This window comes from Daphnia magna, linkage group LG10 (genome assembly GCF_020631705.1).
Source record: "Daphnia magna isolate NIES linkage group LG10, ASM2063170v1.1, whole genome shotgun sequence".
NCBI classification, from domain to species: Eukaryota; Metazoa; Arthropoda; class Branchiopoda; order Diplostraca; family Daphniidae; genus Daphnia; species Daphnia magna.
Window position 1 is genome coordinate 4603031 of NC_059191.1, and position 13259 is coordinate 4616289.

At 38.3% G+C, this 13259-nt stretch overlaps 1 protein-coding gene and 2 long non-coding RNA genes across 6 annotated transcripts; 2 read left to right on the top strand and 1 right to left on the bottom strand.

The window, feature by feature from the left end:
- Positions 1-130: 130 nt before the first annotated feature.
- Positions 131-2703, top strand: LOC123466330. 3 transcript variants are annotated; one of them, XM_045179515.1, is made up of 8 exons: positions 131-457; positions 518-676; positions 731-908; positions 994-1170; positions 1235-1345; positions 1403-1486; positions 1554-2053; positions 2116-2703. In XM_045179515.1, the coding sequence occupies exons 1-7, from the start codon at positions 320-322 to the stop codon at positions 1745-1747; spliced, it is 1041 nt and encodes a 346-aa protein (XP_045035450.1). In that variant the 5' UTR covers positions 131-319; the 3' UTR covers positions 1748-2053; positions 2116-2703. The 3 variants fall into 3 exon arrangements, with proteins under 3 accessions (XP_045035450.1, XP_045035451.1, XP_045035452.1); XM_045179516.1 differs by having other exon boundaries at positions 1403-1471; XM_045179517.1 differs by lacking the exon at positions 1403-1486.
- On the bottom strand, positions 2462-3084 carry LOC123476804. The gene is made up of 2 exons (XR_006651669.1): positions 2703-3084; positions 2462-2576 (listed from the first exon to the last, which is right to left on the bottom strand). It is a non-coding gene; the product is annotated as an uncharacterized LOC123476804 (long non-coding RNA).
- Positions 3085-6473: 3389 nt separating this feature from the next.
- LOC123476802 lies at positions 6474-7589 on the top strand. Of its 2 annotated transcripts, none has more exons than XR_006651667.1 (3): positions 6474-6538; positions 7090-7148; positions 7225-7589. It is a non-coding gene; the product is annotated as an uncharacterized LOC123476802 (long non-coding RNA). The 2 variants fall into 2 exon arrangements; XR_006651666.1 differs by lacking the exon at positions 6474-6538 and adding an exon at positions 6708-6867.
- The last annotated feature ends 5670 nt before the right edge of the window (positions 7590-13259 follow it).

Genomic DNA, 13259 nt, shown 5'->3' on the forward strand with positions numbered 1-13259 from the left:
TGACGAATTCCAAACCGAGAACCGCACCGAAGTAAAAAACGGCTTAACCGAACCGACGGTTTGGTGATTTTTGGCCGGCAAACCGCGGTTCGCCCCGATCGAAAACGATCGGGGCCGAGCCCTAGTGGTAGGGTTCGCCCCGACGACATGAGAGCGATATTTTGAAATCGTGATTTTTGTGCCACTGGCGGTCTGAGTGTGTGCTTGTGTGCGTGTGTGGTGTTTGTTTACAAAAATACAAACGCAGCTACCTGTCGGTTTTAGATTGTTTCATTAGAAAACTCAGTGCCAAAGAGAATATGAACTCAAGTTAGTTACCATGGCAAGTGGAAATAGTGAAGATGCTGAAATTGGCTCGGATTATGGGCAGTATTGCTTGGAAGATATTCCTGCTGCTCAAGCAAATCGATTTGAATTTGGAAAAGGATATGATGTATCCTTTTTCCAAGATATCAGGGTATGTTTTCATAAATGATACTAATTTTCATTGTTTCTCATTGTTGTTATTATCTTTCAGGAAAAATATCAAGGAAGAAAGAACAACAATCGAAGGAGAACTCAACATCCAACCCTTGTTCAAGGCGTTCCAAGATATCCCACCCGCCCAGCACTTTGGTTGGATTTCAAGAAGCGCAAAGGGACCTGCAGCTCGAGGCGTACTTCTATACATGATATAGTATGTATTCATTAATTTTTTTAATATTATCCTAATACTTCATAATTGTTCTAGAAAACAAAAACAGCTATAGAAGATGGCATGGATCATTTTACACTGTCAGCATCCAAAAACACAAAGGAGTGGTCTACTGATGTTGGTGGGTATGAAAACCTTGCCAATGAATTCATGCAAACTCCTGAGTGCCATGCTGCAGTAGATACATGGACTAGCATTGTAAGAAAACACCAATGTATGTAGCTCATTTATGTTCAGTGGTACAACCACCTACAACTGTTAAATGACTAATTATTAGTTGCTTCTTTTTCATGCTATAGTGGCGAGAGAGAAAGATCCAGAATGGATTGCCCACCACAAGGAAAGCGAGATCCAACGCAAAAAAAAACGCGTGGAAACAATGTATGGCAAATCTTTAGGTCGTTCGACTTCAATATGGACGGAGGCCGCAACTGCAATTGCCAGTCATCAAAATAATGGATTCGAAATGATCAGAGGTAATTCTGAAGGTCATATTCGATGATTGATACGCTTCATCAAATGAATAATTTCTTTTTGTAGACTTAGATGGAGATGTGGCCCGATTTAGTACCCCTTCTCCTAACGAACATGATGTATTGCTAGAAAGTCGTGATCCTGGTCATCAACAAGTATTGCCTGATGTTCATGAAGGTATACTGGTTACTATTATTCAAATAAACCCGGTATATTTCAGTTTGCTTTTGTCAGAAAATGGATCACATCCAGAAACTTGGCCTAAAAATTTTCAATCCGCTGGAACTGATATTCTTGATTCAGTTAGGCCTTATTTAGGCATGACATGCAAAAATTTAAGGTTTTGAGGAAGTTCTTTACATTATATATCAATTCTACGTTGTAGGGAGTGAGCAGTCTGTTTCAAATATTACTACGCGACCGATGGCAACTTGTGTAGCTATCTATGGGTGTGATTCATCGAGACCGAATTTCAGTAGTCCAAGTGGTGAGCTAGTTGGACCAACTACCACCACAGTTCCAAATGCTTCAGGAAGCGATGGTTACGCTTCTGCTCGCGGCAATGTTCCACGAAATTAACCCGCTCCAATGCTGATACCTACTTTATCATCGACCTCGTCTGATTCTACCCAAATTCCTTCCGCTTCTGCCAAGCCTGGGAGATGCCCTCCAAGTGGCCATGGTGTCACTGGCGCAAAAGGACGCAATGGCTCGAAAATCCTTGGTAGTTCTGCGGAGCGCCCAATTGTGCACCCGTTAAGTGGTATTAGTAGTATAGGTACAGAAAATAATGCTAGCTCTCAGCAGGCAAAAAACATGTTTATTGTAGCCTACTGCTACCAGTCGACGTACTAGGCCCTGAAACCTAATTCCAACCCACCAGAAGTAAGTTACAGATGTTAGAAGCCATTTTATGGTTGTTTGATTGACTGAGTTTATTCTTACAGTATTACTACTACTATTATATTACTATTACTACTTATAACAAGAGGAACGTTTCCACCCCAGTGAGCACGAACCATAGGACTTCCGGAAGCGCCTCGCATGGCTAAGTTTTAGAGATGGTTTTACTGCAAAGCATGTAACTTACCCGTTTGCTCACCAAAGTGTTCAAAGAATTTCTTTTACGGTGTGACATGATTTTAGTTTTTTCTTACCAATCAAGATTTCAAACCAACCCAACAGTTGCAAGCCGAATCTGTTTATATGTGAATGTTGTACTTCTGTACTTTTTTTATAACTGCCAGAGCAAAGAAAAAGCTTTGTTTTAATGTAAACAAGACACTAAGCAAGTTTTAACGTCACCATTCTCTTGCCCTATGTTTACGCTGTCGTCCGTCCAGCGGCGAAGTAAAAGGTAGAAGACCACAATGCATTCAAGAAGATTTTATGTAAAGATACCGGCTGTCTGTTCATACAAATCGGAAGAAAATTAAACAAAGATAACACACTAAGCCCAGACAAGAAGAAAAAAATGGTAGACGTAGTATTGTTTCAGTCAAAGTTTAAAAATCTAATAAAAAAATGAACTTACATCCAGTACACTGGCGCTTGCTTTTGCGAAGGACTCGCCGGGCAGTGACGGGATTAATGATGAACATGTCTTAAGGGTGATGACGAAGCCATGGTAGATTTTAAACCAACCAGTACAACCAGAAAGAAAGGGAAATGGCAATCGTTTGGTTGTTTTTATTGCGCACCACGTAGAAGACATTCAAGGCACAATTAGTCGACGATCAAGTAGAAGAGAAATGGGCTACGTCTAATCACAATGTTGGGAAGTTTACGAAACAAGTTTCGTTGGTTCCATGTCGTCCGGAAGGACGGTGTTGCATGCTAATAGTTAGTCACGCAACTGAACTAATTTTTCCCTTCTTGAATTACTTTTTCTTTCGATTAGGAGAAAATCACAAATGGCATCATACAGTGTATTGTACAGCTATACGGTCTATGAAATAACTTCCGGTTGCTGAACGGGTAATTATTAGCACGCACGCTGGAGAATCGCACGGAACAGGGTGATCGAAATGTTGAACGGAAAAAAAGACAAGTAACAGCAGAGCGCAAAATAACCTCCCCCCGACCCCAGGCTTCTTTTTTCAGTTGCTTTTCGTTATTCATCGTTCTCCTTCTGCTTGCCTATTGTTTTAATTATATGGCCATACTCGTCATCGATCATCACGTGCGCCCAAAGGCGTTACCGTGTGATTGACCCTTTATGTTCTTCTCCTTCTTGTCAACTTAAGGACTGTTACTCAGTCGCTTGAATCGCTTGATTGTTGCTTTGAGCATTCAGCGGCAAAAATAGCAGCAGTTGGTAGATCGGGGTTGCTGTGAGGCAGTTCTTTCCCTCAAATCCTCAACTTCTAAGCGACGACGAAAAAAGAAAATAATTTAACGAACTTGTCCCACTTTCTCGTTTCTCTATAGACGGGAGGGAAAGGGGGCGAATAAGACACGCACGAATAAGACATGCTGTCACCCCCTGACAATGATCGCCTCTTCATACAGGCAAATTTTTTGGCTTACATGTTTCATTTCCTTCCTCAAGGAAACATTTCTTTTTTTTAAAGCTCGCTTCTTAATATAATTATATTTACTTTGTAAAAATCTTTAAAATATTCTCATGGATGATAAAAGTGAATAAATATATACTGATTAATCCTAATACATAAAGCACTTTGTGATTTGTTTCATCGAAATAGGCGGTAGTCGTATAATACGCGTGAGACGGCGTACGTCGTAGTGCGCGTGAGTGCGAAAAATGGTTTGGCGTCGATTCAAGGCATATGCATAAAAGATAGTCTGTTTTTGACTTCATATTTAAAATCAGCACAAAAAGTTGAATATATAGTAATATTTTCATAATAGAAGGCCCCAAGCGTATGGGGATATTTGGCGTTGAAAATGTTGAAAAATCGGATTCATTTCCTGTTTAAATCCTTCGTGCTTTCTAATTTCACCAATGCATTCATCACGCAAACTGTTATTCGATGGAAACTCATGGAAAGAATCACGTTTTTTAAAAACTGGTATTTGCACACCTATGCACTACGCAACTTTTTGTGACCATTCTGTAGACAATAGAAACACGTGTAAACGTGAAACACCGCGTTAATTCAATAATGTTCGCTCTCCTAGATTGTAGCCTTACAGAAGACAAGATTTCTGTACATTTAACAGGTTCGAAAATAGAACGAATGATATTTATTTGATTGTTATGCAAGCGAAAAAAAAACATATCCGTTTCATAACTAATTTCCCTTAATTTTTTGTTTATTTTTTCATTTCATGCCTCAATATTGATTATTTATTTTACAACGAGTTCGATTCTGAACGCCAGATGGCGAAGTCTTCGCCTCCCTTTTTCGTCTTATTGGCTCTCACAGGGGTAGGGATAGGAATTCTGGCTACACCTCGGACACTTAATACCTGCTTAACGAGTTATATTTTGGCGACTTTGAGGTAAGCGGATTTTATTTGGGTAATAAAATATTGCGGGACTCGGGTTGCAATAAGAAACAAGCCCCTAATGGTTACTTCCGGAAAATTTGCGTGACAATTTGCAAAAACTAAAAAATGAGCTGTTTTATTCTAACAATTTCAAATACTTTTTCTTGCATGCGTTAAGATGATGGAGCTATTATTCCGTTTTTTTTTCCCCGTCATTATCAGTACAGGCTGACCTTTCGAGCAATTAAGATACTTACTATAATTAAAAATCCGAATGGAGCTTCTTTCTTTTTTATTTGTTTGTTTCCCAAAGGTAATTTCCCGATAGGGATTCTATCAAAACTCGCATTTCCCAACCCCCTGATACAGGCACCCCTACCCTTCTACAACGACCGGTGGATCGACCGACACTTTTTCTGAGACTTTACCCCAGAGATGGCGCTGATGGCGCGGCGATTTCAGGGGTGTCTACACTAATCTTTCGTTCGTTTTTTTATTTTAGATGCTGTGCCACTGAGATTGGTCTCCTTTTGTAGAGGAAATAACGCAGCAGCTCCCGGTCGAGTCCCCGTTTTTATCGGCTGAATGGCAAAGGAGTGCGGAGTAGTTTAGTCGGCCCATTCGAGTCGATTTCAGGGTCTCGTACGTATCTTTTATACGTTTTCTTATTTTAGATGCTGTGGCGCAAAACTTGACGTCATGTTGTACAGGAGATAACGCGGAGATTAACGAAGGGGTCGTGTGAATTATCGGCTCAACGATAAAGGAACACGGAGCAATCTAAGAGCGGCTCGAAGTTTTGGGAGATTTTTTTTCAGAGAGATGGCGCGTCGGTCATGAAGATAGGGAAAAATAAGGCCGCGAAGTTGTTTTCAAGGCGGGGCTTTGAGCGTCGCCTGGCAACGGACTGTTTTTTCCACAGGCCGTGTGAGGCTGTCAACATGGTCGCACTACATATGTATTAAGGTAACACCTATTGCATCTCACACAGCGTTGCCAAACTATATAAATTTTTCATTTATTTTATTTTTTATTTTTTCCCCCTACTCCCTTAACTCTGATTAAGATACTTATTATAATTTAAAATCCGAATGGAGCTTCTTTCTTTTTCATTTGTTTGTTTCCCAAAGGTAATTTACTACCGCTAGATGACGTTTTAATTGACACTAGTTCGTCCAGTTTGAACGTTTCTTAAACAAACTGTTTGCCCATCGATATAACTAACTTGCTCTACTTGATTACTCACAGCCTCAGTCGTCAGTTTTTCCGGAAGAGCAAATGGTTTCCGGGTTTCTGTGTGGCGAATTGGCGTCCAGGCTGTACCCTATCGGGAACTTCCTGAACGGCGTGAGGGCCCCTAGTTTACTACCGCTAGATGACGTTTAACTTGACACTAGTTCGTCCAGTTTGAACGTTTCTTAAACAAACTGTTTGCCCATCGATATAACTAACTTGCTCTACTTGATTACTCACAGCCTCAGTCGTCAGTTTTTCCGGAAGTGCAAATGGTTTCCGGGTTTCTGTGTGGCGAATTGGCATCCAGGCTGTACCCTATCGGGAACTTCCTGAACGGAGTGAGGGCCCCTAGTTTATATAGTTTCCCGATAGGGATTCTATCAAAACTCGCATTTCCCAACCCCCTGATACAGGCACCCCTACCCTTCTACAACGACCGGTGGATCGACCGACACTTTTTCTGAGACTTAACCCTAGAGATGGCGCTGATGGCGCGGCGATTTCAGGGTGTTGACACTAATCTTTCGTTCGTTTTCTTATTTTAGATGCTGTGCCGCTGAGATTGGTCTCCTTTTGTAGATGAAATAACGCAGCAGCTCCCGGTCGAGTCCCCGTTTTTATCGGCTGAATAGAAAAAGGAGTGCGGAGCAGTTTAGTCGGCCCATTCGAGTGGATTTCAGGGTCTCGTACTTATCTTTTATACGTTTTCTTATTTTATATGCTGTGTCGCAAAACTTGACGTCATGTTGTAGAGGAGATAACGCGGAGATTAACAAAGGGGTCATTTCAATTATCGGCTCAACGATAAAGGAACGCGGAGCAATCTAAGAGCGACTCGAAGTTTTGGGAGATTTTTTTTCAGAGAGATGGCGCGTCGGTCATGAAGATAGGGAAAAATCAGGCCGCGAAGTTGTTTTCAAGGCGGGGCTTTGTGCGTCGCCTGGCAACGGACTGGTTTTTCCACAGGCCGTGTGAGGTTGTCAACATGGTCTCACTACATATGTATTAAGGTCACACTTATTGCACCTCACACAGCGTTGCCAAACTATATCAATTTTTGATTTATTATTTTTTTTCCCTATTTTTTTTTAGTCTGCTTCGAGTCGCGACTTTCCTTATTGCTCTAGAACGAGCAATATGTTTTCTTTTCGTTAACATTAACATTAGGCAACTAAAAAAAATATTACTTTTAATATTTAATATTCAGGATTAAATTTTTTTATTTTTTACAGGTCATGCAAAACCATTCGTCAGCCACATTTACAGGACAATCATTAACGCACATTTTGTGGTACCATTTGTTGTAACCCTTTTTATCACATCCGATGAACTCCAAGCATTTTTTCTCTCACCCTTTTCTGCGACAGGTACAAAACAGATTTTCTGTTTCGACAGTCTCGTGAGATCTCGTGGCACGACTTTGAATGGATGGAAATGGAGTCATGCATGCCAAATTTTATTTCCCTAACTTGTAAAATGATGAAACACCACACGAAAAATGAGTTCCGTCTCCCTTTTTACTACCCAAAAACCGCTTCCGTGTTTAACACAGAGCTTACGGGGAAACGGCTTTAGCGAAAATCACTGCCGTTAGTTATCTTTAATCCCCTCCTCTTCCGTTTTTGTCTTATATTAAAGAGCTAATTCTCTTCTACAAACCCAGTAAAAGATTTTTGGAAGGGGGAATTAGTTTTAAAGTTATTAGATTTTATATACAGCCCATATTTCCTGAAATTTTCTAAATATTGGTCTTATACTTTTTCATTTACATGTTTAAAACCATAAATGAAGTTGGTGCGCTAACAGAACTGTTTTCGTTAATTTTTTAAACGGCTAGTCTAAAGAGAAAACCAATGACTAAATCGAAATCAGCGTTCAATTTCGATTATACCGTCTGATTTCTGGAGAATTTCAAGAGATGTCATTTTTGGCCGATTTCGACAAAAGTGGAAAGGCTATAGAGTTGGCTAACGTCCGAAGTTGCCAGTTCGATTAATTGTGAAAACAAAATTGGACACAAACTAGTAACAGTTTTTGCATGGCGGCTTACGGAGTTTCGCCCGTTGTAGTTTTAGTTTTAATTTTTTCCATTGAAATTATCTTTCTTTCCATTCATAATTGGATCACGAAATTCCTTCGTTATCAGGTAATCTTGTAATTTTTATTTGACCTCGATATAGACTGTACTTTATTTATTATTAATTTTTTGTAGACGTGTTTACTTTCTGTAGCAGACAAAAATGGATGTTGTAGAGGAAACTGGCGGGCTGATAAGGGAGCCCGCCAGTTTTTGTCTGCTACAGAAAGTAAACACGTCTACAAAAAAATTAATAATAAATAAAGTACAGTCTATATCGAGGTCAAATAAAAATTACAAGATTACCTGATAACGAAGGAATTTCGTGATCCAATTATGAATGGAACGGAAGATAATTTCAATGGAAAAAATTAAAACTAAAACTACAATGGGCGAAACTCCGTAAGCCGCCATGCAAGAACTGTTACTAGTTCGTGTCCAATTTTTTTTTCACAATTAATCGAACTGGCAACTTCGGACGTTAGCCAACTCTATACCCTTCCCACTTTTTCATTTTTGACCAAATTTCAAATTTGGCTTAAAATACATGATTTAGATTCAGAATTGAATGAAAATCACGGAAATCAGGTTAATTTTTCTCTTGGTCTTATAGTTTTTCATTTACATGTTAAAAACCATAAATGAAGTTGGTGCGCTAACAGTTTCGTTAATTTTTTAAACGGCTAGTCTAAAGAGAAAACCAATGACTAAATCGAAATCAGCGTTCAATTTCGATTATACCGTCTGATTTCTGGAGAATTTCAAGAGATGTCATTTTTGGCCGATTTTGACAAAAGTGGAAAGTCTATACCCTTCCAACTTTTTCATTTTTGACCAAATTTCAAATTTTGCTTAAAATACATGATTTAGATTCAGAATTGAATGAAAATCACGGAAATCAGGTTAATTTTTCTCTTGGTCTTATAGTTTTTCATTTACATGTTAAAAACCATAAATGAAGTTGGTGCGCTAACAGTTTCGTTAATTTTTTAAACGGCTAGTCTAAAGAGAAAACCAATGACTAAATCGAAATCAGCGTTCAATTTCGATTATACCGTCTGATTTCTGGAGAATTTCAAGAGATGTCATTTTTGGCCGATTTCGACAAAAGTGGAAAGGCTATACCCTTCCCACTTTTTCATTTTTGACCAAATTTCAAATTTTGCTTAAAATACATGATTTAGATTCAGAATTGAATGAAAATCACGGAAATCAGGTTTATTTTTCTCTTGGTCTTATAGTTTTTCATTTACATGTTAAAAACCATAAATGAAGTTGGTGCGATAACAGTTTCGTTAATTTTTTAAACGGCTAGTCTAAAGAGAAAACCAATGACAAAATCAAAATCAGCGTTCAATTTCGATTATACCGTCTGATTTCTGGAGAATTTCAAGAGATGTCATTTTTGGCCGATTTTGACAAAAGTGGAAAGGCTATACCCTTCCCACTTTTTCATTTTTGACCAAATTTCAAATTTGGCTTAAAATACATGATTTAGATTCAGAATTGAATGAAAATCACGGAAATCAGGTTAATTTTTCTCTTGGTCTTATAGTTTTTCATTTACATGTTAAAAACCATAAATGAAGTTGGTGCGCTAACAGTTTCGTTAATTTTTTAAACGGCTAGTCTAAAGAGAAAACCAATGACTAAATCGAAATCAGCGTTCAATTTCGATTATACCGTCTGATTTCTGGAGAATTTCAAGAGATGTCATTTTTGGCCGATTTCGACCAAAGTCGAAAGGCTATACCCTTCCCACTTTTTCATTTTTGACCAAATTTCAAATTTTGCTTAAAATACATGATTTAGATTCAGAATTGAATGAAAATCACGGAAATCAGGTTTATTTTTCTATTGGTCTTATAGTTTTTCATTTACATGTTAAAAACCATAAATGAAGTTGGTGCGCTAACAGAACTGTTTTCGTTAATTTTTTAAACGGCTAGTCTAAAGAGAAAACCAATGACTAAATCGAAATCAGCGTTCAATTTCGATTATACCGTCTGATTTCTGGAGAATGTCAAGAGATGTCATTTTTGGCCGATTTTGACAAAAGTGGAAAGGCTATACCCTTCCCACTTTTTCATTTTTGACCAAATTTCAAATTTGGCTTAAAATACATGATTTAGATTCAGAATTGAATGAAAATCACGGAAATCAGGTTTATTTTTCTATTGGTCTTATAGTTTTTCATTTAGATGTTAAAAACCATAAATGAAGTTGGTGCGCTAACAGCACTGTTTTCGTTAATTTTTTTAACGGCTGGTATAATGAGAAAACCAATCACAAAATCAAAATCAGCGTTTAATTTCGATTATGCCGTATGATTTTTGGATAATTTCAATAGATGTCGTTTTTGGCCGATTTTGACAAAAGTGGGAAGGCTATACCCTTCCCACTTTTTCATTTTTGGACCAAATTTCAAATTTTGCTTAAAATACATGAATTCGATTCAAAATTGAATGAAAATCACGAAAATCAGATTTATTTTTCTATTGGTTTTATAGTTTTTTATTAAAACGTTAAAACCCTAAATTAAGTTGTTGCGCTAACAGCACTGTTTTCGTTAATTTTTGAAACGGCTTGTTTAACGAGAAAACCAATGACTAATTCGAAATCAGCGTTCAATTTCGATTATGCCGTGGGATTTTGGATAATTTCAAGAGATGTCGTTTTTGGCCGATTTTGACAAAAATGGGGAGGCGGGGTGAAGCGGGGATGATTACTTCACACTTCGTCTTCATCCTACATGGATACGTTGTCAGTTTTGCCGTAAGGACAAATGGTTTCCGAGATTCTATGGCGAATTGGCGACCAGGCCGGACCCTATCGGGAACTTCCTGAACGGAGTGAGGGCCCCTAGTTTGGCAACGCTGTGTGAGGTGCAATAGGTGTTACCTTAATACATATGTAGTGCGACCACGTTGACAGCCTCACACGGCCTGTGGAAAAACCAGTCCGTTGCCAGGCGACGCTCAAAGCCCCGCCTTGAAAACAACTTCGCGGCCTGATTTTTCCCTATCTTCATGACCGACGCGCCATCTCTCTGAAAAAAAATCTCCCAAAACTTCGAGCCGCTCTTAGATTGCTCCGTGTTCCTTTATCGTTGAGCCGATAATTCACACGAACCCTTCGTTAATCTCCGCGTTATCTCCTGTACAACATGACGTCAAGTTTTGCGCCACAGCATCTAAAATAAGAAAACGTATAAAAGATACGTACGAGACCCTGAAATCGACTCGAATGGGCCGACTAAACTGCTCCGCACTCCTTTGCCATTCAGCCGATAAAAACGGGGACTCGACCGGGAGCTGCTGCGTTATTTCCTCTACAAAAGGAGACCAATCTCAGTGGCACAGAATCTAAAATAAAAAAACGAACGAAAGATTAGTGTAGACACCCCTGAAATCGCCGCGCCATCAGCGCCATCTCTGGGGTAAAGTCTCAGAAAAAGTGTCGGTCGATCCACCGGTCGTTGTAGAAGGGTAGGGGTGCCTGTATCAGGGGGTTGGGAAATGCGAGTTTTGATAGAATCCCTATCGGGAAATTTATACTATTTATGTTTACTTTTATTGTTTGTAATTTATTCTAATACACTATTTATACCTTTATTAAATCGCTTTTCAATTTATAAAACAACAATGAATTAAACATCGGTATGTTTCAATTAGATTTATTGTGAATTATCACCCATGGGGAACTGGGTTGGTCCGGCCGGAGAAAAACGGTTTCAAAATCCGATTTTGGGAGAATCGGGAAAACTATAAGTCCAAAAGTTTTAACAATTATAGGAATGGACATATCTTGATAAGATCTATCCATTTCTGAAAAAATATTGCTTAAAAATTACTTATTGGAAGAGTAAACCGATTTGCCATTTTTCTGGTAGGTCGGTGCGGTTAAGCGGGTATCCAGTAATCCCCACCCCACAATAATACGTGAAATTTAAAAAATTTTTTGCGGGAAAATTATATGATGAAAATTAATAAATTTTACAGAAATGGATAGCCCTTGACAAGGGCTATCCATTTCTGTAAAATGATTAAGATAATTTTCATAAACCAAAAAATTTTGGACAAGACGTTTTTTGTAGTTTTTGCTCACTAGAGATATACTCGATCCTATAGAGTTGGCTAACGTCCGAAGTTGCCAGTTCGATGAAATTCTGAAAAAAAAATTGGACACGAACTAGTAACAGTTCTTGCATGGCGGCTTACGGAGTTTCGCCCGTTGTAGTTTTAGTTTTCATTTTTTCCATTGAAATTATCTTTCTTTCCATTCATAATTGGATCACGAAATTCCTTCGTTATCAGGTAATCTTGTAATTATTATTTGACCTCGATATAGACTGTACTTTATTTATTATTAATTTTTTTTGTAGACGTGTTTACTTTCTGTAGCAGACAAATGGATGTTGTAGAGGAAACTGGGTGGCTGATAAGGGAGCCCATAATAACAATCTGTGAATAGAGGCAATTCACATCGCGGTTTCACGTATCAATTGTTTCGATGTCCGCCATTTTCTCTGGTTGTTTATGTCATGTTTTGCGTTGTCTGTATTGGCTGAAAGTGTTATTTCCCAATAAAAAGTGGATTTTGTGAATCAGTGTTTAATTTTTTTAAATTTTTTTTTGTGTCAGTTAATTGCTACGTATCTTAGTTAGTATGTGTAGCAATTTCTGTTTCCAGATCACATTTCTTGTATTAAAAAAAATCTTTTCTGTAGGGCTGTCAGAAGATAAACGTAAGTATGAAGCAAAACTATTAATAGTAGGTTGTGATTGCCCCTATACAATTCACGAAGAGTATTGGTGCAATGGACTTAGCATCGCAGGAAAAATGCCACTGGTAACCAATCTTGATTTGGTAAATTACCTGCTATGTTCCAAGTCTCCATACACGCATGAAGATGTAAAGGCTTACAAGGGCCTTGAGACCTACAAGAGATTTATCGATGGGGGAATTGGATCATTTTGTGCAATTAGTCTTTTAAACAAAAATTTGTTGATGAAAGCGAAGGTTATTACTCTTCATTTGTTTATTTGTAACATTACTATAACATATAACTTTTTGTTGTCATAACGTATGAATAAATTATACTTCATAATTTGTATTACCTCTTGAACATTTAAAATTACTCTTCTTGACTCTCTATCCATGGCTGACTTAGCGTTAATATACACTTTGTCAAGATTCAGGGATGGGGCCCAGTCTGGGTGTGTTTCTCCAGTGTACTAAAAAGGTTTTCCTGTGTGATTTCAAATAGAAGAATTAGATAGACACATTCACTATTAATAAATTTGTCGAGACTTACCTAGAACA

What these genes read in the sequence shown, in the direction of transcription:
- LOC123466330 (XM_045179515.1), top strand. Translation starts at nt 320, where the DNA reads ATGGCAAGTGGAAATAGTGAAGATGCTGAAATTGGCTCGGATTATGGG. An exon ending in TGGATTCGAAATGATCAGAG is followed by an intron (nt 1,171 to 1,234) that starts GTAATTCTGAAG and finishes TTCTTTTTGTAG; the next exon opens with ACTTAGATGGAGATGTGGCC. An exon ending in TTCAGTTAGGCCTTATTTAG is followed by an intron (nt 1,487 to 1,553) that starts GCATGACATGCA and finishes TCTACGTTGTAG; the next exon opens with GGAGTGAGCAGTCTGTTTCA.